This window comes from Caenorhabditis remanei, chromosome IV (assembly GCF_010183535.1).
Source record: "Caenorhabditis remanei strain PX506 chromosome IV, whole genome shotgun sequence".
Classification (NCBI taxonomy): Eukaryota; Metazoa; Nematoda; class Chromadorea; order Rhabditida; family Rhabditidae; genus Caenorhabditis; species Caenorhabditis remanei.
Genome location: NC_071331.1, coordinates 12,170,444 through 12,196,369, shown reverse-complemented (window position 1 = coordinate 12,196,369; position 25,926 = coordinate 12,170,444). Strand labels below are relative to the sequence as shown.

General features: G+C 38.0%; 6 protein-coding genes across 6 annotated transcripts; 3 read left to right on the top strand and 3 right to left on the bottom strand.

Annotated features, from left to right (window-relative positions):
• Positions 1–151: 151 nt before the first annotated feature.
• On the bottom strand, positions 152–1,641 carry GCK72_013483 (uncharacterized protein; the record flags this gene model as incomplete). Its single annotated transcript, XM_053729866.1, has 5 exons — positions 152–316; positions 490–570; positions 740–923; positions 1,088–1,254; positions 1,423–1,641. The coding sequence occupies 5 exons, from the start codon at positions 1,639–1,641 to the stop codon at positions 152–154; spliced, it is 816 nt and encodes a 271-aa protein (XP_053584638.1).
• Positions 1,642–3,302: 1,661 nt separating this feature from the next.
• On the top strand, positions 3,303–6,247 carry GCK72_013482 (uncharacterized protein; the record flags this gene model as incomplete). Its single annotated transcript, XM_003101357.2, has 12 exons — positions 3,303–3,359; positions 3,453–3,566; positions 3,931–4,047; positions 4,096–4,197; positions 4,249–4,329; positions 4,413–4,499; positions 4,546–4,644; positions 4,802–4,957; positions 5,003–5,104; positions 5,195–5,293; positions 5,358–5,423; positions 5,927–6,247. The coding sequence occupies 12 exons, from the start codon at positions 3,303–3,305 to the stop codon at positions 6,245–6,247; spliced, it is 1,401 nt and encodes a 466-aa protein (XP_003101405.1).
• Positions 6,248–6,508: 261 nt separating this feature from the next.
• GCK72_013481 (uncharacterized protein) lies at positions 6,509–7,233 on the bottom strand (the record flags this gene model as incomplete). Its single annotated transcript, XM_003101337.2, has 3 exons — positions 6,509–6,845; positions 7,036–7,136; positions 7,183–7,233. The coding sequence occupies 3 exons, from the start codon at positions 7,231–7,233 to the stop codon at positions 6,509–6,511; spliced, it is 489 nt and encodes a 162-aa protein (XP_003101385.2).
• A 337-nt stretch (positions 7,234–7,570) lies between these two features.
• GCK72_013480 (uncharacterized protein) lies at positions 7,571–7,930 on the bottom strand (the record flags this gene model as incomplete). Its single annotated transcript, XM_003101274.2, has 3 exons — positions 7,571–7,673; positions 7,744–7,790; positions 7,835–7,930. 3 exons carry the CDS (start codon positions 7,928–7,930, stop codon positions 7,571–7,573), a joined length of 246 nt encoding a protein of 81 aa, XP_003101322.2.
• Positions 7,931–10,521: 2,591 nt separating this feature from the next.
• On the top strand, positions 10,522–14,257 carry GCK72_013479 (uncharacterized protein; the record flags this gene model as incomplete). The annotated part of the gene is made up of 11 exons (XM_003089620.2): positions 10,522–10,561; positions 10,619–10,718; positions 11,079–11,193; positions 12,226–12,347; positions 12,394–12,844; positions 13,031–13,155; positions 13,259–13,351; positions 13,437–13,506; positions 13,555–13,829; positions 13,881–14,031; positions 14,081–14,257. 11 exons carry the CDS (start codon positions 10,522–10,524, stop codon positions 14,255–14,257), a joined length of 1,719 nt encoding a protein of 572 aa, XP_003089668.2.
• Positions 14,258–16,346: 2,089 nt separating this feature from the next.
• Positions 16,347–24,429, top strand: GCK72_013478 (uncharacterized protein; the record flags this gene model as incomplete). Its single annotated transcript, XM_053729865.1, has 10 exons — positions 16,347–16,550; positions 19,592–19,669; positions 20,188–20,364; positions 20,419–20,703; positions 20,751–20,906; positions 20,957–22,192; positions 22,543–23,934; positions 23,988–24,129; positions 24,187–24,317; positions 24,370–24,429. The coding sequence occupies 10 exons, from the start codon at positions 16,347–16,349 to the stop codon at positions 24,427–24,429; spliced, it is 3,861 nt and encodes a 1,286-aa protein (XP_053584637.1).
• Positions 24,430–25,926: the final 1,497 nt, after the last annotated feature.

The following is a 25,926-nucleotide window of genomic DNA, read 5'->3' as shown; positions in this document are numbered from 1 at the left end:
ACATAATTCATTCCAAATGAAAAACTCTGACAGATCTACTCCTACTCGCGTTCTGACTAACTTTCTTCGATGTTGACTTTCTTGTTAATTTTCTCGGAACAAGTTGATCTTGTATGTTCTGAAATTTCTGGAATCAGTTTTGAAAAAAAATCTAGCGAACCTTGACCATGGCAATAACAAGAATTGGGTTGATTGCTGGACACCAACAGAACAGATAAAGCACTTGATCAGCGAGAATTCTTCCAGCGATTCCGAAAAATGGGAGGACGACAATGATGTAGAATGGGATGTGGATAGTGATGAAGGGGAGGATGAACTGAAAATAGTTGGAACCTGTATGAAATGTACAATTCGAAGTTCAGAAAATATCAAAACTAACTGAAACAGTATTCATTTGAATTTTCTCTTTTTTCATTTAATCATTAAAGTGCTCTCACAAACTACGGTAGCTGCTCCAGACAGGACTCATAAAGTTCTACAAGGTCTCACCTGCAATAAAAGTGCCATATTCAGTTGTTCCTGGGACTTCTTGGAAACGGAACTGACAGAGAACCGTATTTTCATCTGCTTCTGGATATAAAAATAACAAACGATGACAATAATAATCGAGATGAACATAATAATTAGAATGAAGAGTGTACAGATTTGAGAGAGAAGTTGAAACGTGTAACCTTCATTTGAGGAATCGAATGTCTGAGAGGATGAAATATGTAATCAAGCGATGATTTCAGCCACTCACCAATCTAACAGTAACAATTAGATAAGCAGTATCCCCATGTTCTGCAAGCTTCTCTAATAAAAAACTGCTTAGATGAATCTCATAAAACGGTGGAATATATCCGAAGAATATTAGGATTAACGAGGCCATGACGACAGCAATCGGCATGATTGAGATAGTTTTGCTCAGTTCTTTTCGAGAAGATCTGTAACTTGATTGATAATGTAATCTCATCGAGTAACTCTCCACGGAGAGCGTGTACAATTTCAATGGGATCGGTGGATTTTGCGTTTGAACATTACTAATCAAAAATCACAACGGGTTTTTAACCTTGAAATGCTTGTGAAACAGAAATAAAACTTCTCTTACGTTGACAATAAATGAGCAACTTGCAGATATTGAACAGCTGGACCGTTACAAGACATAACTATGAAAGCAACAAAAAGAGCGAGGAATCCATCTCCGATTGCAACTGGAAAGTTGAATCCATTCTTGATGATATACAAAGATTTTATGCTTTTCGAGTAGATGATGACCTGAATTTGGGAACATATGTACACGGATCAAACGGTCTTTTTGACTCGATTATAATGAAATTGTGGGGGAACAGAGATTATTGTTTGTTTAAGAGTAGCTTTAACGTCTTTCCAGGTTCTCCATATTCTTTAGACTTTAAAGAAACCGAAATTCAAAGAAAGACGTACCGGACAAGTCAAAACGATGGTTGCCGAGAATGCGAGTCTGAGAACTGACATTGAATACATTGAGAATCTTACAGACTTGGTGTAAGCTTTGATTTTAGAAGTAGAATAAATCAAGAGAATATTGAAAATGAAAGAGATGAATCCAGATAAATAACTATTGATATCGTCGAAAAGTGTTTCATTGAAACTTTGATAAATTCTCTGAGCAATGGTTTCCATTTTTCGAAAAATGTGAGATTTCTGACTGACGAGAACCACAGTGATCTTGTTTTTTGGTTTTCAGATTTTTCTAATTTTCTAATTTTCAATGTTCGTTTTTCTTCTTCCTCTCTGTTTTTCGTTCCTTCTACAATCAGCTGTCTGTGATTTTGTTTTTCTTTTTCCGTTGTTGCTAAGAAAAAAACCCAAAAGAACTCGGTTGCTAATGATGGGAAATTTCTCATTTCCTGGTTGCAATTTGATCTGAATTTGTTTAATAAACCAAGAGGACAAAAATAGGTTCAATTTCTGACTGAAGGGAGGAGGAGATGATGATGCACAAAGTTTATTTTTGAGATTACATTAGGGTGCAGTGAAATGAATTACAATGTATACAATTGATGTGTACAAACTGTTTTTTCTCACTGTTTCAATAAATTCCTTTCAAAATTCGATGATTGGTAACAAAATTTTTGTTTTTGTTGTATCTCCCGTTGACTCTATTCCCGGTTGTCGAATAAGTGGCCTGTCCCTTCGTCGAATAAATCATTCATTCATTCAAATTCAGCGTGGGGTAGATGAACGTACATATGTATGCAGTTCTTCTTCTTCGATGTCAAAATTGTGTCTTGCTGGAAGAGTTCAAAAAGGAAACAACAATATACTTTTTTAAACTGAAATCGAAACTAAAATTATCTTCCGTTCTGAATTCCAATTCCCTATTTTCATCCATCGTCGCTTCCAAAACAACACAAGTGACGTCAACTTCCGAAATAGACTGTATTTTCCTGGATTCGCATTTGTGTTGGATTACAAAATTTCGAGAAACTTGTCACTCGAAATTTTGATTAGAATTCATCTCGGAAGCTTCAGGGATAATGAAAATCATTATTTTCTAAGGTTAAGTTGGAACTTGGAATAGAAGATCCTTTTTTTAATCACATTCCTATGAAACAGAAACATGACTCATCTTTCTTTTTGTTCATTTGTTATATTGATTCATCAAATTGGTTTCTAATTAGACTCCGCTGATTGACACCTTCTTTCAATAAAAAACACCGGAAACTTCCCTTTCAAACACTCGATGAATCCCCCTATTCCAGAACTTTCTGCAACTCTTTTCAACAAAAGTGACGTAACTTCCCTTTTCGAAAACAACATTTAAATTCCAAAAATAAACCTGACAGTAACCTCTCATGTCCATAATCCGCCCATTCCAAAAAAGGAATCGCGGTGTGATCCGTGTCGTTCCAGCTGAAGGGGTTCACCACTAATCGTCAGTCTCGGCCTCATTTTCCCGCATTTCTTGCTGCGTCTCTTCTGACCTCTATACTCTCTAAACATCTCTTTTTTCCATCTCATTCTGTTGCCTCTCTTCTTCTCATCTCATCTATTACTTCCCACTCTCTCAACACACAGTGATCGATTATTGGTCTTCTTCTTCTTTTTCTTCTTTTCCATTCAAGAGTTGTTACCTTCTTCTTCCCTGTTATTGTTATCAATTGACACGTCATAGTTTGTTTCACATTCCATTTCACTCTTTCTCTTTTTATCGTTTTCCCCTTTTCATCTCTTTTTCATTTCTTCTCAAAAAACTTTTTTCTTTTGTGCTTTCACACACTTTTCTCCCCGTTCTTCTTCTTCTCGAAGCTTTTCAATTCTAGAAATTTCCAGCCAAAAAGATGGCCGACCTGTTCAACAAACATTTGAAAAAGGCAACGAATCGTACTAAAGAAAAAGTAAGTCTCAGTATTTTACTGTTTCAGCATAGTCATTTAGAATGATTAGACTTACATTTTGGCTTCCATCATAAATACAGATTTTAATTGTAGCTTCTCGAAGGAATCGGAAAAGCGAAAGCGACACAGGACGAAGTGTTTGATCAGCATGCTGCTAATCTGGTGAAACAGAGCAAATCCTGCGAGAAATTGCACAAAGATGTGAAGGTGAGTATTCGGATTCAAATGAGAGAACAAATGGAATTTTGAAAGATAAATGTTATGAAATACTTATCGAAGTTACAGTATTGAGCGGAACAGTTTTTCCAAAAAGTGTCAAGACTTCAGTAACTAATGAAACAGAAAATATTGAGTGTTTCATCGAATTCATTTTCAAGTATTTAGAATGTTCAAATCGATAAGACAATCAAAACATGGCAATTTCATAATTCAAATTTTAGAAAAAGCGTTTCGAGACGGCAAAAAACCGATGTATTAATTCTTCTTACTATTAAATGTGAATCTTAGACTAGGAAACATTAGATTTCAAACTTTTTTCAAAAAATTCCAAAAAGTTATTACATATTTCCAGACCTACGCATCCGCTCTGAAAGCTCTCTGCTCTGCTGAGAAACAACTTCGAGACACAATCCGCGAGGCTTATGAGCAAGAATGGCCCGATCGAGAACACCTCACTGCTATCTTTGATGTAAGAAAACATTTCTATTTTTGATTTTTCTCAACATTAGCTATTCAGAACCTAGATATTCAAACAAATGAACTCGAGAAAACAGTTTGTGAAGATCTTCCTCAAACAGTCACTCAATACGTTAATCAGTTCCCAGATTTGAAGAAGAAGGTGGGTTATTATTAGATCATTTTTCTGAGCCTCTGAAAATTATAATTTTAGATTGAGAAACGTGGACGAAAGCTGGTTGACTATGATAGTGCTAAAAACACGTTCAACAGTGTGAAGTCGTCAAGCAAAAAGGTTTGTCAGAAGATTTACTGATTCTTGTTTTAGATATACGAGGATACTTCTCACTTAGTTAGTTTTCAAAATCTCCATTACAGGACAACGATCCGAAACTCGCCAAAGCCACCGTTGAGCTTCAGAATGCCGAGCAAATGTACACAGAGATGAACAATGAGTTGCTGGAAGTGAGTTGACTCCCGAAAGTTACAGTAACTAAGCGTGAATTTTCAGATTCTCCCAGCTGTATACGACAGTCGAATCACATTCTTCGTCGACACTCTTCAATCATTATTCAATGCAAACAGTGTTTATCAGACTGATGCTAGTAAAGTGAGTCTAGAAATTTTAGAATTGAGAAAAAATATGAACAAATAATTACTGTTTCAAACTGTTTTCAAAATCTAAAAGAACTGATTGATTCTGCCAAAACAGAGACGCTTACCATTTTAAAAAATGCGATGAAATCCCTAAATATTGTTCATTTCAGTTCCATAAACAAATTGTGATGCAATTGGACAAACTCGGTGAGTCAATGGACTATTTGAGAGTTGCTCGTCCTGAAGCTCGTGCTCTAACTCCAATTGACACAAGCTCTCTGGCATCAACGGATGCTCCTGCTACACCGGATCCAAGCAAATCTGATGTAAGACATTTTTAAAAGCTTTGTTGTTCAGCTTTTCAGTTTCAGAGCACCTCCCTCCGTCAGTCGACTCCATCTCCAACTGTTCTTGTCTCTCCTCCTCCAGCTCCAGTACCGACAGCAAAGCCAAGAGAAAGTGTGGTTTCTATTGTGAGTTTGGAATGACAGGCGAACCACTAATCAGGAAATGAAAATCGATTTCTGATCTTTTTGAAACAGTCGTATATTCCTATGTTTCAGGCCAACTCCACAAATCCGTTCGACGACGATGAGGCAGAAGACGAGAAAGAAGCGACTCCAACTGATGTCGAGGAGAAATTTGAGGCCAAAGTCTATCCGGTAAGTGAAACCTAATTCATTTTTAAAAAAGACAAGATGTAATAATGTGTGGGTTGTTGTTCAGAAGCTCAACGCTCAACAAACAGCTGCTGCCGATCAAGCAATTGCTGCGGCGAGAAGACAGAAGAGGGTAAGATTCTGGTGTAGAATGAGATGAGATATGGGATAGAGGACAGGTAGAGGGTATGCGTACTTGAAGAGGGAGAGTTTAGGTTCATGAAAGAAAGTCGTGAACCAATTTTGGATAACGTAATCAGAAATATAAAACTTAGGCTAGAATAGCGAAAGCATTTGATACTATATTTGAAAATTAATATCCAAATCTTGTAACAGTAAATTCTCTAGATCCAAAAATTAATGCTTCACAGAATTGTCAAAATCGGGTCGTCCCGGGGAAAATCGTGTAGCAACTTTGAATAACGTAATCAGAAATACAAAACTGATCGTGTTTTAGACAAGGTTATTAGGTTAGAGAAATATGATCAGTGACGGTTGGGGAGTACCTGATGCCATATTTAAAAAGTTCATAGCCACATCTTGTTACAGTGAATTTTCTAGATTTGAAGAATTTCTGCTTTAATAGCTCAGCATCCCATTAAATGACAATGTCTAACCATAAATGTCATTTTTCAGGAGCCATCAAATCCATTTGACGATGAAGATGACGAGAAAACTGAGAAAGGAGACTCAAAAGAGACGAAGAAAAACGACTCAGAGCCACCACCAAAACCACTCGATGGAATCACAAATGAAAAAAGAAAAACTCTTTATTTTGTGACTTCAACTCACCAATACAAGGCAGTTGATACAGATGAATTGACCTTCGAACCAGGAATGAAAATCAAGGTGATCGAAGCGAATGAGGGAGATCAATTGGATGATGGATGGAGGCTTGGAGAGCTTGAAGATGGAAAACGGGGCGTTTTTCCGGAGAACTTTACAAAGAAAATCTAGATAAACTATGTCTCGTTTTGTGTGTTTTCAGTTACAGTCTCAACGCATTTTCCCGTCTTAATTAAATTGTATTGCACCCACCCAATTATGTGATTTATTCTCAATTTTCCATCGAATATTTGGTTGTAGCTTCACCCCCGTTTTTTGTCTTGCTTGTGCCTTTTCAATCACTCTCATTTATATACTTACTACTCTGATTCTTATGATTATCTAAAGTATTTTTCAACAACAAGACATTTTATTCAATTTCAAAGAATGAAATCAACTCAAACTTCCATCAGCGGACGCTTGATACACAGTCAACAGAGCATTCAATTCGGGAACATTGATCATTTCACTCAACTTATATGGATTGGTATTACAGAAAGTTATGGAGGGAAATGGTTCAGAGTCCAGACCGGTGTTCAGCTGAACAACTACATTAAACGCCAGATAGGAAGCTGCAATTGAGTAGAACATGTAGACGAATCCAACGGCACTTATGATCATTATGATGCTCCAGACGACGATTGCAATGACAGTATGGGCCTGAGCCATATGGGGGATTCCATGGATTGTTGCAGTCTCTCCCCAATCTTTCAGATGGTTCTTGAAACGACTGAAACAAGATATGATGTTACATTTTTTATTGTTTCAAGGCTGTCATTTTTTTTAACTTTTTGAAATGTTAGAACTTTTCTTTTGTATTCGGATTTTCCTCAAAACTTACAGATGACAATTTTTTAAATAACTGTTTCAGACACAGTTTTTCCAAATTTCAAAATATTCGATGCAGTAAATAAACTCACATCCATCTGGTATCTGGTGCTTCCTCATGAATCTTATCTTGCTCTATGTCACTTACAATTGCTTTCATCTCATTGTCATCTAGTTCTGAGTCGAATTCATCCTAAAACTCTTCACTTTTGTATTCTTGAGTTCACTCATAAACCTACCGATAACGAATCTTTCCGCTTTCGAAGACCTTCAGTTGATGGGAGAGCCATTTTATCGGAAAGGACGAGTGGAGAATTTTAGCAAAATGAACTGGAAAAACGGACTAAAGACAGAAGTGTGAAACAGAAAAGTGAGAAATGTTTTTAGTGTCCATGGTGACTTGAAATATTTATAATCTTGAGGGGTATAACAATGGATGGGATGATTGTCACGGGGTGTTTGCAACACTTGAATTTCAAAGCAGTAAAAAACACGGAGACATAGGTTGGAAACTAGAATTTTTCACAATTACACTGAAATGTTTACTAGTGTAATAGTGTAAATTGGAGCGATCATGTTTTATTTCAACCAAAATACAAGATATTATTTTAACCGAATTTAAAAAGTTCATGGAGATGTGCGACGAACTGTTTTTCCACGTCTGTTGACTATACGAGGAGGAGTTTTAAGATCTTTTGGATCGAAGGTGAATGAACGGACTTGACGAGATCTGGAAATTATTGTTTCAGAAAAGTGATTCTTGTTCTGAAACCAGAAAGAGTTTTCACTAATCATCTCACCTCGTCTCAATCCGATTCGTTCTTCCAGGAAGATCTGGCACGAAGGTCTTAAAATCAAATTCTATAATATTCTTCATCAGAACCCTCTAACCTTATCATTCCTTCCACTGACAAATCTTGACGGACCAATGTTTGCAGAACTGACAATAATTGAAGCGAGAAGAAGAATAAGAATAGTGATCTTCATTTTCTTTTTAAATATTTATCTGCAAAACGCCTTTTATACCTGTTAAACTCAAATAAAAGATAAGTAAACTTCCTCATCCAGTTGTTTATTTGCACATACAAGAAAGGGATTCACAGTCAATCTTTTTGTTTTCAACAACACGTTTTTGTGCCTCGTGAGTTCCTGTTTCTCGTAGACCTAAAATAAAAAGAAGATATTTTTGTTTGATTTGACTGCTTTTGATGTCGTTTTAAAAAGTGCAAATACGGAAACAAAAGGAAATAGTAACAAGTGAATTAATCATAAGAAGGAAGGAATGATGTTTGTGGAAAAAATGGAGTTTAGGAATTTTTCGAAAAGACTCCAGTTCCAAAAATGTTTTAAGCATCAACTGTGATCAGAGCAGCAATAAGACGGTTTTCAAATTATTTTTTAAAATTATTGAAACAGTTGTAAATTTTTCAATCCTTCAAAATCCGACATCGTCAAAAACGTCAATCCGAGCTTATCACCTTGTTAGCCACTGGCTTTATGTCAGTCTATGACAGAATATTCCAAAAATTTCACAAAGAAAAAATCGAAACAGAATTCACAGAGAAATTTTTAAGAAATAAAAAAGATTAAACTTTTAAAAAACGCTTTCGCCTTCCAAATAAAGCTTCATATTTCATTTCAGTAATCCAGAACTCCTCCCTTCAACTCCACGTGTTCCCAGATTCTTTCCGGTCTGTCATAAATTGTGCACACCCTTTCCTTCCTCTTCACAAAGGGAGTAAGAACAGGAGAGGAGCTTCCTATTCTACTCGCAAAACATATGAATATGTCACCACGGCCAAAAATTTATATTCCACCTTTTTGCGTGGCTGCTCCATCTCTTTCAATTCTCTCTATTCTACTTGCACATTCATTTGAGTAATGCACCTGTCTGAGCTCTAATTGTCTGCGTCTCCTCATTTCCCTCTACTATCTCACAGGTTTTGTTCTCATCCGTCGCTCCGGCTTCCGACTACATCCAATTTGGGTTAGCCGTGCCGACGAAAGGAAATTGCACTTTGAAACCGATCCTTCACCTGCTTTCCCTCCACTCCTTATCTCTGCGTCTCTACATTTCATGCACTCTCTTATTTTTTGTCGAGTTTCCAAAATGAGAAACCTTATAATTAGTAAATCATATTCCCTTTCTCCCCCTTCCCCCCGCTTCTCCGTGTTCTTCCCCCTTCTCATTGCAACAATATTTCAGATGCTCTCGTAGAACATCAAATGTTCTGCTTCTTGCAGCTACCGTACCATCCAAAGAGTACTGTACACATTTCAACAAAAGATAGGATTACTAATAGTGGCAGGTGAGTACATGGATTGAGCTGCATTCTCATTATGAATAGAGATTAGACGGAGATTAACTTTTTCTGTTTCATGCGGGACTCATTTCTTAATGATGAATATCGAACACAATTCTTCTTGCTCTAGAGTGCGTACCTCCTAACGTCTTGTTCCACAGAATGGAAAATTTGAAACCTTTTTTTATCAAACTTACTGTTTCACTTCGATAATTAATTTTTAGATTTTCAATTTTGAATGTTGGTAATTCCTCTACAATTCGCTTCTTTCATATTTCAAGTTTACCTCAATCTCGGAATTTACAATGGAAGTTCGTTTGGGAAGAATTCAGAATTATTTTCCCTTTCTTTGTGTATTTTCTGTAATATTCAGATTGTTATTTGATTCCAAAACAATATAGTTTTTGTTTGTTGTTATCATCCTTCAATTCGTATCAGTCTAGCGTCCCGGAGAGACGCGATTGTTATGATCATTTCATCCAGCAATTTTTTTGTAAAATGTTTTTGAGGTACTGAAAAAGAAAAGGTTGGAAAATAAATAGGATACAGTTGAAACTGTGAACTCATGAAACTTCGTCAGTTAGTTGACATGCTTCCAGTGATGAGTCTGCCAGAATCGTTTCTTCGGTTTATGAATGCGGTCGCAGGAGAATCATTTTTTGAAATCTCTCAGTTGAAATATATCTGCACATTTTGAATCAAGAGGTGAAAATGACGGAGGTTTCAATTCCAGTCACAAACGAAACACTCGATTTTCATTGCTAAATGGGAAAACATGATTCAAATTTTTCTGTTTCAAAGAAATTCAAGATACTCGGTCATGAACAATTGACGATAATTGCGAAATCTTCACCTCACAACAGTTAAGAAAAAGGTTCGATTAAACTATCCAATTCGGACAAAACAGAACATGTTTTTTTTTGTCTAAGTACAAATTTTGTATGCTCTGCGAATTCCCATTTTCTATTCCCCAAAAGTCAAGGAATTCGTATCCGTCTCCAGACATTACTCGTCTCTTTCTGACTGGAAAAGAAGAAAATAATTCATTTCTTTCGGATCTCCAAATATCTCATATTCTTCAACTTCTTCCACTACATTATTCATAATTCATCGAGTTGACACCTTCATTCCGCTCCAAAAAAACTGAAAAAGACATTTCCAAAATTCATTCCGAATTGTAATTGAAAATTCTGGAAAAAAATTCTTGCAAACTTGTCTCTAATACTAATCTCTTCTTCTTTTTCTTTCAGGTTATATCAGTATTATTCCGCAGAGATGACAGCAGAAGTTATCGATTGTACTAGAAGAAATTTAGGTGAGTTTCATTTTTTCTGGGATTTCGTAAAGCATGAAAGAGATATTACTTTTTCAGAAGAAGCAATGAATCACAGCGAACGAAGGATGTTATTTCGAAGAAGTCGAAGCGAGCCGATGACATTGACGAATGAAAATGTTATGATGACTAGTAGGACGTGAGTTTCTCTTTTCGTAATTTTAATTTTGCGTTGCTTGTTGCCTCACAGAATGCAATTGGCTTGTTTGTAATATGAAAAAATAGATTTGAAACAGAGCTTTTTTGTCACTGGGATGAATTGAAATGTACCAAACCAGACTTTCAGCGAATACTTTTGCCAAGAATGAAAAATTCTTAGAATGACTTGAATGTTTATTTTAAAAACAAATTCTGAAGATTGAGGTTACTTGTTGCTCAAGAAGCCGGTAATTTATCATAGAAAGTTGTTTTTTTCAATAAAGAACACTGCCTCGAGTAATACCGTATTACAGCAATAAGTAAAAACTATAGCACTTTACCAAAACAGTAAATGTTTCAGTGACCCCGAATGGAACATGACAGTAGATTCCATCTCGATTCAATCATCATTCGCTGAGTATCAACAAAGAAGAAGACAACGATTGAAAAAGCAAGAGGCTCATAAAACTTCGGAGGTGAGCATTTTTGATTTAACACTTATAAACAAAAGACACGAAAGAAGTTAGGTTAAATGAAATAAATGTTAATAATTGTTTGGTTTCTGATCCTCCTTTTGCAGCAGAACTATATGTATATTCTTCCTGACACTTTAAAACAAATATGAAACAGAGAAATCTCATTAGTGAGAAATACGAGGAGGACAAGCATAAATCCTCTCTCCATACGCACCAATTCATTTAGGCTTCATGTCCCTTTCTTATTTTTTTAATGCGAATGGTCTCCATGACAACGTGCATTATTTCTAATGGTAATGCAGACGACACCTGGCCGGGTGGCAGATGCAAACAGATTCTGACAGAAGAGGAAGACGCCTTTCTTCTCCCTCCTTTTCTCTTCTCATTTGAGCTCATTTTCGTGTCTGCACGGGTTGAACGGAAATTGACTCTCTTTTTGTTCTTCGTGTGCAGAAATAACCATTTTCAGGTGTGAGGAGAAATATTTATTTTTAGAATCACTTCTTGTTTATGGTTGCTTTTTTCTTTCTTCTTTCCTTTTAGGTATTTGTTTTGATAATTTGGAAAAAAACAGCATTAATAATCGGAGGACGTTTATGTAATTGAGCTATCCAGAAAACAGTAAACTTATTGGGAATAATGAAGATTCCTAATCGCATAGCTTTTGCATTATCTGATGAATCTGCTGCTGAAATTCAAACTGACTAATGTCAGTTGGACAGTTTCCTAGTTTCTTGTACATTTTGATTTGAATTGCCTGTTTCATATGATGATTACATTGAGTAATAACCGTATTATATCTGTTCAAAGACTCCTCGATTCTTGTGTTACCCTCTCCATTCTCAATATTTTTGTGGTCCATTCGTAACCCTGTTGCCCGACACAGACCTAATGGGTAATTAGCTCAGACCGACCAAAAGGCGAACGAAATATTTGAAAAATAATTGTGTTTCCGAAGCGCCACAAATGTATGAAATACACTTTCTTTGTTCTATCCCTTTCAAAGTAATCCATCAAACTTGAATGTTTCAGATCTCGCTCTCCAGTGGAACATCTGAACTTGTCATGAAAGGACACGTTGAGTTTGAAGACGTTCCACAGTTTTCAGATGAGCAAATGCCTTCTACACTATCACTCACCGATAGTGACAACAGGTATCAACTACTTAAAGTTCCAACTTCAAGCGTTTATTTCTTCCAGCTCCAACGACATCACTTCGAGTCAAGCTCAAGAGATCAGTTATGAAGAGGAGATGCGTATTTTCATGGAGAAAACAGGGCACATGATAACGAATGTCTTTGCGGATCCGTTCGATTCAGATGAACGAAAGAGTCGAACGGAGATGTGGGTGGAGGCATCGACTGAGAATTTGGCAGAAGGAGAGACAAGTGAAGATGTGGGGAAGGGAGAGTTGAAGTTGGAATTGGATGGTTTGGAGGATAATGGAGGAGAAGAGAAAGAAGAAGGAAAGGGGATTACAACTGAGAATGATTTTGATGAGGAAGATGAGACTGGAGAGTTCGGAGAAGAGACTTCCAGTACTTCGAAAGTTCAAGAAGACTCGGGAGAGAATAATGTGGAAGTTGAAAAAGATGATGAACAAGATGAGAAAGAACAAGAAAAGTTCAATGTACCACCAATTGTTCATCAGGTTAGTTTTTCATCAAGTGAGAGTGCTCGAATAAATCGAAACTGCGTGAATAAAGTAAAATCTCACAACTGAAACAGCACTCATTTTCATTAATAGAACTCTGAAATTCTAGAGTTTATCAGTTTCAATAAAGTCGTTTCATCAGAAATTCAAACATCAGTAGTTTTCAACAGTTGCGGTTTTCAGGACACAAAAGAGTCTCTGTTATCGTCGACAGTAACTGTCACCACTCTGATGAAATCTTCAATGGACAATCGTCTGAAAGAAGCGACATATGCTGAAAGTGAAGTTGATGTCAAGGATATTGATAGGTTGGTTGTTTTAAAGTTGCGGGCTCGGTAGTGGATCAATCTACATCAAGCATTTTCAATTTCATGATGGATGTTCGAAACAGTAATATTTGGGAAGTTGCAGATTCTGGGACTACTTGTACGATAAAGATCTCAAAGATAAGGATCAGGTGTATTCGATCAATATTGAGGCTCCATCGACAACAATTAGTGATAGGTGAGTTAATTTCTTGTCAATTGAAACTTGAAACAGTTTCGGGTTGATAAGTTGTAAATGAAATAGTAAAACGGTTTAATTGAAGGTCGCTGCACTTAGGATTGCCACCAATTAAAGTGGACTTCACTGGGGTTCACATCGATCAAGATTTCAAAGTGAGTTGTTCATTTCTATTTCTTTTTTTTTACACCTGAAATTTTCAGTGGGAAGGTGCTGAGGGCATTGAAATGAATGCTGAACAAGATAGAGAACTCGGTGAACCACTGGAAATAACAGATCATACTGTTGAGTCGAGATTTTTTGAGTTGGAGACAACGAAAAAATTGGAAAGAATAGATGGTTCTCACCCGATTTTGATGAGAACTACTGCTTCTCAAACTCCGGTTTCTCAGGAATTGGTCAAGATTGTAAACTATGAATCTGCAAGGTTTAGATCTCAGAGTCAGGATGGGAGGATGTCTTATGAGAAAGAGAATAAGTATGTTTTCTTTAAATTATGTTTTGAAAGTCGCATTGAAATTCATTTTAGGGTCCGCGAGTTTTCCTTCAAGTTGTCTGAAAATCTTTATAAAGACTTGAAAGTGTTGGTTGTTGAGAGAGATCGAGCGAAGCATGCGATGACAATACTTCCTGCGAAATCGATGAAGGAATTGAGCGATGAGTGTAATTATTACCAGACGGTTGGTTTTCAACACCTCTCTTCTCTCTTGAGCCATATTGTATATTCAGCGTTACCGAGTGAGAATCGAACAAAACAAAGAGAAACTCGATCGACGCATTGATGAAATCTGGAAAAAACTTCTGAAAATGCCCATTGAATCTCAGGAAGTTATCGATTTTATCAGTGTGTCGGAGAGTGAAAATCTGACGTGTAATGCCCGTAGAAACCTACCCGAAATGATTTGATTCTTCTGAACCCGTGAGTTTTCCAGAGGAATTTTGATTCCGACATCTATTTTTATATTGTATATGAATGAAAAAAAATGAAAATTGTTTGTTCCAGGTTGGCAACATGAATAGTGATGAGTTTATTGTGTATACCTGCTGATGCGTCAATACATATCGAATAGCAGAATAGGAACAAAAACCAATCGACGACGATGCAAATTTTCATTGATGTGATAAATTGATTAACGAGCACACAGTTCTTTCAAAGTTTTATGTGGTTTTTTGAAATATTAATTAATAAAATTTCTCAGTTTGATTGATTCAGTGTTTGATTTGTAAAAAGACTCGAAAAAAACTGAAATTAATTTCAGCATTTCTTAATTTTTGTATTGCCGCGCAGACGTGGCCGAAGTTTTTCACTAATGTGTACTCCTCGGGGAGTACTTTCTCATTAAAAATTTCAGCAGTTTTCGCGCAAGTCTTTCTTTCTTTATTTAATTTGCAGTGCAAACTTTTGAAAATTCTCCCAATTTAAAGAACTGAAGTGTTTATTAAGTTTTCAACTTTTTCTTTTGGAAAACGTCGAGATTTATTCTCACACCCTACCTTCATGCGGAATTTCGATTTCTGACATCCGTTTTAGCGATTTTACTTTATTCAACTTTTTTCTCAAATTAAATAGGCATTTTCAAAAATTAGTTCCGATTTCCGACTTCCGTTTCAAAAAAACTTCCGTGCAAATCCGATTCTCCTGAAAGATTTTTGGTGGCTCATGTCGGTTTGAAACGATTGACCGGGCGATTTATTCAAAAGATTTCTATAATCGGAAAGCAAAGAAACTCTGGCAATATGCAAATTTTTCTCATTTCTTCTATCTTGTGGTTTTCTTTCTTTTACAGATCAGTTTCAACATCTTCCTAAACTTCTAATATTGTTAACTGCACAGAAAGGATTATTTTTTTACAAACCGATAAATCAAGAATTGGAACATCGGACACAAATTTTTAACAGATGAAAACGTTTCAGACCTAGTCTTGTTCTTAAATTTGCAAGTTCGAAAAACAATTATTTTTCTTGTAACAATGCGACATTACCTACCAGAGAGACATTAATTAAACATCTGCAGTAAGAGCGATGACACGTGAATGACGTGCTCTCTTCTCGGGGAATTCCTCTGCTCGCACTCTAGGTACCTGTAAAATGTAACAGATGGTCTCAATAGTACCAGATGGTCTCAATCGATAATAATCCTATAGTGTTCTTCGATGTCATCTTTCTCCCTTTTTCTCCGTCTCTTTCCGGATCACAACACATTCTGCTCTTTTCCCGCAATTGTATCTTTTTCATCGCATTTTCGATGACGTTTCTATCAATGATCGTTATGATAATTCGCGAAAAAAATGAATCCGAAATTCTCCCCGATTCTACGACTTCGGCGCAGTGCGCCGCGCCGATGAAAAATTTACATTTTGTGTGCAGATTAACCAGAACTCGTGCTCTCGAAAGTACACTTTCGAATGGAAAATTGGGCGGTGATATGCAAATCGTAAATGGCGCTGAAATTTACATTTTCCGTCCGAATTTAGTGTACTGTAACGATAAGTTTTTATATAAATACACCCCCCGTGATACGAATTTTCAGTTTTCTAGTTTTTCATCCATTTTTTCCAGGAACAAAAAAGTTTGGTATTTTTTATGATCTCGACTTTTTTTCTCGAAAAAATGACAAGGCAATAAAATTTTTCTGGAAAGGGGCGTTTATTCTCTTTAAAAGACACGAGAATCAATTCGAATATCATTCTTTCCGCTTTCTGACTCACCGGAACTCTCGAATAAGAAATCGTCTTACTATCATTTATTTTGAGAATTTCTTAACAGACGTTTTTTTTGCTTTGGTCCGATAGTTCGCACGCGTGGTCCTGTTTGCCAAATATCACATTGCCTCTCTTCTGTCTTCCTCTCTTTCCGTTATAAACAAAATCACATTGCCCGATCCATCAAATTGAATGCAAAATTTGACCTCTTCAACCCTTTCGCCCGCCTCATTTTTCGAATCGGTGCAATTTGCGTTCATCTCTGTGTATAAATCTCTCCCGTTCACGAATTTATGCATGTGTTTTTTTCCAGGGAAAAGGCTCATCGGCACGTCACCGATCGCCTCTATCCAAAGTCTTCGAAGCTGTCGACACTTGAATCGTCTCGTGGAATGCAAAAGAGCCAAAATGTAACCGCAGCAACGGAATCAACAGGTGTGGCGGTGGCACTTGGCGGCCATCACACCTCTCCTGACACTAACGCAGGAAAGAGCAAGGTGAGCAGTAGAAATTAACTGGGGGCTCTGAAAATGAGCCAGAAAATATAGTTGTTAATGAAAAAAAGTGCGTCGATTTCTTAAATTTTGAAATACTGTGTATCTGCCGGAAACGATCCAATTAACTTTTGATCTCATCCCCCTTCTAATCACACCTTTCAAAGTTCTTATCTAGTACGAGTTGTAATACCGTCTCCCCCTTTGTACTCAACCGCAACAATGAAACAGACCCCCTTTTCAATAGGTCAGTCAGCGAAAGTAGTGTTTTAATTTCACTTTTTTACACTTCCTCTGAAAGTGATGCGATACTTCACAACAGCTTTTGATAGTTTGATGCTTCTGATGAGTACCAGCTTGATTTCCACATGAAAATCCAGAATGATTCACGTGACGAACAGGTGGATACCGAAAATGAGGGTGTCAATGAAAAAGATGCGAGGAAAGGGGGAGATGAGGGGTTCCGATAGTTATGAGTCATTACGTATGTGTGTGTTGACTGATTTATTAATAACAATATCGTAATCATCAAAGAATAGATTGAGGGGAGGAAAAAATATTGCGAAAGTTGATTTTAGAAGGTCGAATTTCGAGAAATGAGTCATAAAATTAGAAGCTGTTGGAACAGAAACGGCACCCGTTTTCCATAGATTTTGACTCAATTTTTTCGTGTTTTGCTCCTTCTCTGTCACCATCCAGAAATAGTTTTTTCGAATCCTCCAGAAACCGTGCAGTTCCGCTTCAGCAATCCGAACTTTGACCATTCAAAAAACCCCCAACAAATCGGTCGTTCCGCTCATTGCCACCGCCGTTTAAAAAATTTCATAACGGACGTATATTTACAAAACTAGATAGTAGTTAGTTGGAAGTTAGTCAAACAGTTTCAAATAAAAAGTCACAGGACGAAAAGTGTGTGGAGATCAGAAATATGTATAGAATACGAATTGTACCAAACAAAAAATTGGCCAGTGATATTGTTCGGGGTGGGAACAGAAGGTGTTGCGCAAACGAAGAAGCAACGTATGATATGATAAGGATGCGATATCGGTCCTTCCGTCCATGCGTCCTCATCGTCTCCTCGAAAAATGACGTCTTCACGGCCATCGTTGACCGAATGGGGCGGCGGAAGCATTAGAATTGAAGAATTAGAAGAAGAAAAAGTAGATTTTGGGGTAAATAAGTCTGTTGCACGTCGGACACTCTCTCAACTCTACGACCACGACAGTTTAGGACCCAAAATGACTGATTGACATATCGAATTCATCGTTGTCTTTCCCCTCTCCTATCCATTTCGGCTGTTGTACATGTGAATAAGAAGATGTTGTAGAAAGAGGAGTGATAAGAGGAGGGGCCACCGCCCCGACGATACTGTTGAAAGAAGACGTTAGAAGAAGATGAAGACGTCGTCCTATGATCAATCGACTCTCTTTTCGATCCGCTCCTTTTCCTTGCCTTCTTTCCTCTCAGTGTGTGCGTGGCGTCAGTTCGGTTTTCGTTTTGAACAGGCCTGTGATGATACAAGAAGGAGGGGAGGGAGGAGAAGAAGGCCAGAGGAACGAAGTGATGATAAGCTATTAAGCAGATATGTGATAATCTGATACCCAAAATGGCTTTTTGTGTAGTTCTTATAGCGATTTTCACTAATTTGTCTGTTTACATCGTAGGAAACATTGAGCTGGACATCTAGATTTTTATCTTCCTTTGACCGTTAATCAGTTTCTAGGTATCTTTTTGGATTCTCTAGGAAGCCTTGGTACCTTTGCAATTCATGACAGTACTAAGTTTACAGAAAAAAGCTAAAACATTCTCGAGCTAATATAACTTCCTCATTCGTCTTTGAAAATTTTGACCTATTCCGCACGCTACTGTATCTTTCTTCATTAAAGTAGTTTACCTTTTATCTCGTTTTGATCGTCTTCAGATTCGTCTAATCTCTTAAGACACCACCATAATATCCTACTGACCTAATTAGTAACCGGTACTTTTTATCAGATTCAGAAAGTATTCAGTAGGTTAAAAATTTAGAGTTTGAATCTAGTATCCTTTTCCCTTGAACCGTATGACTTTGATGTTCTTGAACCTTTCCTCGTTCTCTGAACTTCCCCCCTTCAACTTATCTATCCAATGTGATTCCCATGTTGGTCTAGTTGAACAACAGCTGCTTGAACTGTCTATCTTGACGGTTTTATAGTCTACAGACCATAAAGTTTCGCTTCCTCCTTTCAAGATATTTCAAAAACTTTCACTTTCACTCTCCGTTTTTTTTCTTCTTTAATAATTCGTTCCTCATTCTTTTCCTATCTAGAGGTTCTTCCTTCTTCTTTCCATTTGCACCCCGCAAAACTTTCCCCAAGTGGAGAAGCCGGAAGGGAAGTCGCGGCATGAGATTGCGAAGAGCTCATACTTATGATGAGGTAATTGGTGTTTTAAATAGAAAACAAGGGTGTGGTCGAGAGAAACAATTGTTTCCGTTGCTAATCTGTATTCGGCAATAGAAAATCACTGGATTTCCGGTTGAGCATCTGTTTCGTCTACAGTAAACCGTTGAGTCATATCTCCAAAAAACAAGAACTAAATGATCTTTCAAACTAATTCAACGACATAAAAAATAAACAATGACGAATTTCAAAAGAAATCCAACAAAACAAGACGAACGACTTCAAAGAAACTCGTGTGAATTCCGCATGACCTTCCACCTTCTAATTTCTCAAAAAAAAAACTGACCGACTGTCTCCTTATGTTTTGTCTCTGACCGTCTGGTCAGTTTGGCGAAAACTACTCTCATTTTCTTCTTTGGAAGTTACCAACCAACACAAAATATCAAAATTTTTCCTCAATGCGACGCTGTCAGTCATTGTCATTGATTTTTTGCGGGTTTTGTGACTGAAAATGCCTATTATTGCTATTATTCTTGTCGTTTGTTTTGTTGGAAGACTTTTTGTTTATTTTTGGAAACGAGAACCGAAAGGGGAAACAGTTAAAAAGGTGTGATCAGAAAGAAATGAATAAAGTAACATTTCTGAACTAAATTATTTTATTTTCAGGATGCTAAAGAATTTGGCTGCAGTCTTGGCGACCTTCGCGGACTCATGGAGGCTCGCGGAGCTGAGGCGATAGTTCGGGTGAGTCGACCACATTTTTTATCATTTTGAGATCAAAAATTCAATGAACCCTGCAAATGATCAGTGAGGGGATCATGTTATTCTGCACTTGTTTTGAAGAAAAAGTTCATTTCGATTCCAAGTGATACACTAAAAAACCACTCTTGTCCCAAATTGTTCTTCAACAGTCTGCCCACGTCATTCTGATTTGTGGCACTTTATCTCTCTCACGTTTCTCCCTTTTTCATCCTTCTCTCTTTTTAATTTCTCTTTTCTCACCTGCTGACCGCGTCCTTCTCCCTCTTGCCAACTGATACAATACAATAAATAATCAGTTAAGAAGGGTGGCGACATCGTCGGCCTTGAGTAATCGAGAGGAGACAATGAGAAGAATAGGCTGGAAAGTTTCGAGTGACCTATAATTTCCTTTTCGAAATTATATGATAAACAGAAAGAATTGGTGTAACTTTGGTAGTGATAATAGAATAGTCAGCTGATGATATGAAAGGAATTCCATCTAAACACCCAATGAATTTCAGCTGTCGACAGAACACGAAGGTGTCGAGGGACTATGCAAGAAACTGAAAACCGATTCTCTCGTCGGTTTAAGTGGAGAGCAAGCGGATCTCGACAAACGACGACATGTTTACGGAGCCAATACTATTCCACCAGCCAAAAGCAAGGGATTCGTGCGGCTCGTTCTAGATGCATGCAAGGTTTGTTTGTTGTTTTGAGACTGAGACAACACATCATCCGAATATTTCTTTCAGGACCCTACACTTATCATCCTGGTACTTTCCGGCTTCATCAATTTAGCTCTATCATTCTACGAACCGACATCGGCGGCCGAAGACCCGACACAACAAGTGCTCAACGTTACGATGGCTGCAATGCTCGCGGCTAACGGAACTCTGATGACAACAACTGAAGCACCATCTGAAGGACACGGAACAGCTTGGATCGAAGGAGTTGCCATTCTTCTCTGTGTCATTGTCGTCGTCTTGGTCACCGCTGTCAACGATTATTCGAAAGAACGACAGTTTAGAAGTTTGCAGGTTTGTAGATGCATATTTTAATTAGTATATTATTTAGTTTTCTTCAGGAAAAGATCGAGACCGGCCAAAAGTTCTCAGTTATTCGTAACGGAGAGGCTATAGATGTTCCTGTCTCTGATCTTGTGGTTGGAGACATCGCTCGTGTCAAATACGGAGATCTTCTTCCTGCCGATGGATTTGTGATTCAGAGTAATGATTTGAAGGTAATCAAAGCTTTTCTGGTGACTGTCTACTAATCAAATCTTATTTTCAGATCGATGAATCATCTCTTACCGGAGAATCTGATCACATCAAAAAGAGCGTCGAATCCGATCCAGTTCTCCTCTCGGGAACTTACGCAATGGAAGGTTCTGGTAAAATGGTCATCACTGCCGTCGGAGTCAACTCACAAACTGGTATCATCATGACTCTCCTTGGAGCTGGAAAAGCCGGAATCGACGACGATGACTCCACATCTACCTCATCTAGTTCTTCTTCATCATCTAGTTCATCCGGAAGTTCATCCAATGCCACATCTGACAGTTCGAAATCAGGAGATGACGACTTGACCGCCAAATCTGTTCTTCAAGCTAAACTTTCCAAGTTGGCTCTCCAAATCATCTATTGCGGAACCACCATCGCTGTCATTGCTCTCATCGTCTTGGTTACTCGATTCTGTCTTGAACATTACGTCTTCGAGAAGTTTGAGTTCGCAGTTGTTGATATCCAAATGTTCGTCAAATTCTTCATCATTGCCGTAACCATTCTGGTTATCTCCATCCCTGAAGGACTCCCATTGGCTATTGCTCTTGCTCTCACTTACTCAGTCAGAAAAATGATGCACGATAACAACTTGGTTCGTCACTTGGATGCTTGCGAGACTATGGGAAATGCCACATCAATTTGCTCTGACAAGACTGGAACCCTCACCACGAACCGAATGACTGTTGTCCAATCATACATCAATGGAAACCACTACACAAGTCAAGAAACTCAACCACATGGAGCCAATCTCCCAGCCAACACCGGACCAGTTCTTATGGAAGCTATTTCTGTGAACTCTGCCTATAACTCAATGATTGTGGAACCAACTAAAGTCGGAGAGCAAGTTCAACAGCTCGGAAACAAGACTGAATGTGGTCTTCTCGGATTTGTCAATCGTCTTGGAGGAGATTATGCTGCTATCAGAAAGAAGTACCCAGAGCACGATCTCACCAAAGTCTACACTTTCAACTCTTCTCGTAAATGCATGATGACTGTTATCCCATACGTCGAGAACGGACAAAACATTGGATACCGTGTTTACTGTAAAGGAGCTTCGGAAATCGTTCTCGGCAGATGTACCTATCTTTTGGGATCCGATGGAAAACCACATGCTCTTACCAGCGATCGTTTGAAGGAGATCACATCAACAGTTATTCATGAAATGGCTAACAGTGGACTGAGAACTATCTGTGTCGCTTACAAGACATTCATCAAGAAGGGAACCAGAGATTTGGAGAAAACCGAGGTAAGCTGCAGAAAGTTCTAAATGTGATATCTTATCAATTAGATATGATAAGAGTTTCCGATTGACTGTCACTTTTCGTAATCTCTGAACTTTACGGTTCATATTTTTTCGTTCCCAACCTTCGACAGAATTAGTAACATTTTGCGACTAAAAATCAGATAATCATCCAATCAGAAATGTATTTATCAACACTCGTCTCCATGTCAGTAGTTTTCTCCTTATGTTCTTCCTCCCCAGTTCGCCGAAACAGGATATCATCCCTTTTTTCTGTCTTTCTGATCTACTTTCTTCCCGCCCTCCCCATCCGATCAAACTTTGCCTTCAATATCAAATTTCTCTCGTTTTTGCAGATTGAATTCGCCGAAGAGTCTGATATTGACTGGGACGATGAGGAAGCAATGTACCAAAACTTCACGGGAATCGCCATCTGTGGAATTCAAGATCCAGTTCGACCAGAGGTTCCGAACGCCATTGCAAAATGTAAAAAGGCAGGAATCACTGTTAGAATGGTTACTGGAGATAACATCATGACTGCCAGAGCTATCGCAATGGCTTGTAAAATCTTGGAACCTGGAGAGGATTTCTTGGCTCTTGAAGGAAAAGAATTCAACGAACGTATTCGTGATGAGAATGGAAAAGTATCTCAAGCAAAACTTGATGAGATCTGGCCACGTCTTCGTGTTTTGGCACGTGCTCAACCAGCTGACAAGTACACTCTCGTCAAGGGTATCATTGATTCGAAGGCAACAGCACAAAGAGAAATAGTGGCTGTAACTGGAGACGGAACTAATGATGGACCAGCTTTGAAGAAGGCCGATGTTGGATTTGCTATGGGAATCGCTGGAACTGATGTTGCAAAGGAGGCTTCTGATATTATATTAACTGATGATAACTTCACTTCCATCGTCAGAGCCGTAATGTGGGGTAGAAATGTCTACGACTCCATCTCCAAATTCTTGCAATTCCAACTCACTGTCAACGTCGTCGCAGTCCTCACCGCATTCGTTGGAGCTGTCACCGTTTCCGATTCTCCATTGAAGGCTGTACATATGCTTTGGATAAACTTGATCATGGACACTCTTGCTTCATTGGCTCTCGCTACCGAACAACCAACTGATGAATTGCTAGAGAGAAAACCATACGGCCGTAAGAAGTCGCTCATTTCAAGAACAATGGTCAAGAACATTCTCTGTCATGCCCTCTACCAGCTCGTCATCATCTTTGTCATCTTCTTCTACGGAGACACCATTTTCGGAATCAAATCTGGACTCTACGCTCCACTTTTTGCTCCACCATCTCAGCACTTCACTCTTGTCTTCAATGCATTCGTTATGATGACTGTATTCAATGAGATCAATGCTCGCAAAGTCCACGGAGAGCGCAACGTCTTCAAGGGATTGGCATCTAACCGAGTGTTCTGTGTCATCTGGATCACCACATTCATCGCTCAAATCATCATCATTCAATTCGGAGGAGCCTGGTTCTCTACTCACCCACTCACCCTTCAACAATGGATCGTCTGTCTTGTTCTCGGATTCTCAACTCTCATCTGGGGACAAATCGTCGCCACAATTCCATCGAAGAAGTTGCCAAAGGCCTGGAAGGTTGGAAAGGGAGACGTCCAACCAGCTAAACTTCACATCAATGGAGACTACAATGTTCGTGCTCGCTCCCGTGCTCTTACTCTTCGTAGATCTGGAAAATCGTTGTGGATGAGAGGAATGTTCATTATCGGAAATCATGTAAGTTCAATAATCATAGAAAGTGAACAATTCATTCAATCAACATTTTTCAGCTCCGCGTTCTCCGTGCCTTCGGAATGGAAAAGAGCGAAAAGGCCGCTTTCGGACGTACCGCCCCAGCAATGACCGCTGAAGCTGCCGAGCGTTGGCGCGCCAGTTATCGCAAGTACCGTCACCAGAAGCATCAAGAAAAGAGTAAGTTGAGATAATTGATTTATTTTGATTAAGATTAAAATTGTTTTCCTTCTCCAGAGGCCGCTGTCGAAACCGCTGAATCAGTGAAATCAGCCGATTGGGCCAAAGAACAGAAAGAGAAGAGAAAGACATTCAAGCAAATCAAGCAAGTCGTTCGTGGAAAGAGTGTTGACAAGGAGGGAAAGAAGGTAACAAATTGAAATTAATCTGAATCTTTCACTCATAATTCCCTGTTTTCAGCATCACAAGAAGAGAAAGGATGAGACGAATGTCGACATGGAAGACATTGAACTTCATTAGACTACCTCTAGTAGATTATAGTTGCTTTTCAAATCAATCACCTCTAGATGCTTTCTCCCGCTCCCGCGCGTTGGCTTTTCTCCCTGTTCACTAAATTCACTTCTCTGAAATCTAAAATTTCTCATCCCTTTTCCCCTCAAACTATGCTGTAACATGTTGTGTAAAGCGTGTAGAAACATGACAATTCATATCCTCTCTTTTGGGTGTCCAGTCCGGTTTAACCGAGTATTGGGTCAATCTGTTTTCCTCATGTTCTTTTTGTTTATATATTCGAAAATCTTTTTTCTTGTTTTGTTACCTCTTTTTCTTTACCTAAATTCACATTTTTCGATGAGCCTCCCATCATTTTTCTCGCAAAACATTTAGCGCTTCAGCTAAAGGTGCAGCTCCTCTTCTTTAAGCCCCCCGCAACCTGCTTTTTCTGTAATTTTCTGAAATTCTGACATTTTCTTCACCTCTCTTGTAACCCCGTTGTATAATTTATCTCTCTGTGTCTTCGCTTTCTCCCCTCCCCCTTCTCACAAACATTCACTCAAACTTTTACAAAAATGACGTATGAGGGTATGAATACCCCATGAACAACAGGCGAAAATAAAATTCTTGAATCGTTTGTTTTGTTTGGTTTTTTCTCTTTCAGATGTTCGCATATCACGCGCCAAAACTGGTCGTGGACACTGATGATCTTCAGAAACTGAATTCTCACGAATCTCGTTTGAATGAAAATAGGTTACAAAAGTCAAACGAAAACAACTTTTTGGATTGAGAACAATCCGATTTGAATATTAATATTTATTCGAAATAGAAGTCGATTTCATGAATAAACAATTCGATTCCAAGTTTTTGTGACTAATACTTGGGCATGAATTCGGAATATTTGAAAATAGGAAATGTATCTGGAAAATGATATTTACACAGATTTTCCTGTACTTTTGCTTTAATCTCGTCGATTATTTCTCCTTCGTTCCACTCGAAACCATGAGAATTGTCCGATGAACGGATTCCATTTAAAAAATGAGAAATTAGTTTTTGCAAGAGCTGTGAAGATAGTCAAGAACATGACAGCTGCCTGATATGTTAACATATTGAAACAGAATAATTGCACTATTACTTACTTGAATATCCGTTTCAGCTCGTTCCATTCAACAGACAAATCTGAAATTATTTCAGTTTTATTGATGTTTCATTTCCATGTTTTGACAACATGATGTTTGTCTGATATGTTATCCAGTCTGGTTGTACATTGTTTGTTTGAAATCGATATTAATACTTTAAAATTCGAATGGCTGTTACCTGTTAAAGTTATATTTTTAGCGGTTTGCAATTTCTAGATGGTTTGAAGTTTTAAGCGTTACTTTTTCAGTATTCAGAGACTCAAGATCCGCTTTAAAATCTCTGATGACATCTAATAGGTTTTGTCTTGTTTGAACTGTACTTGTTTTTTCTCAACTTATTGACAATTTGTTTTGTTGTTACACTAACTTGTTAACAAGAAGACCA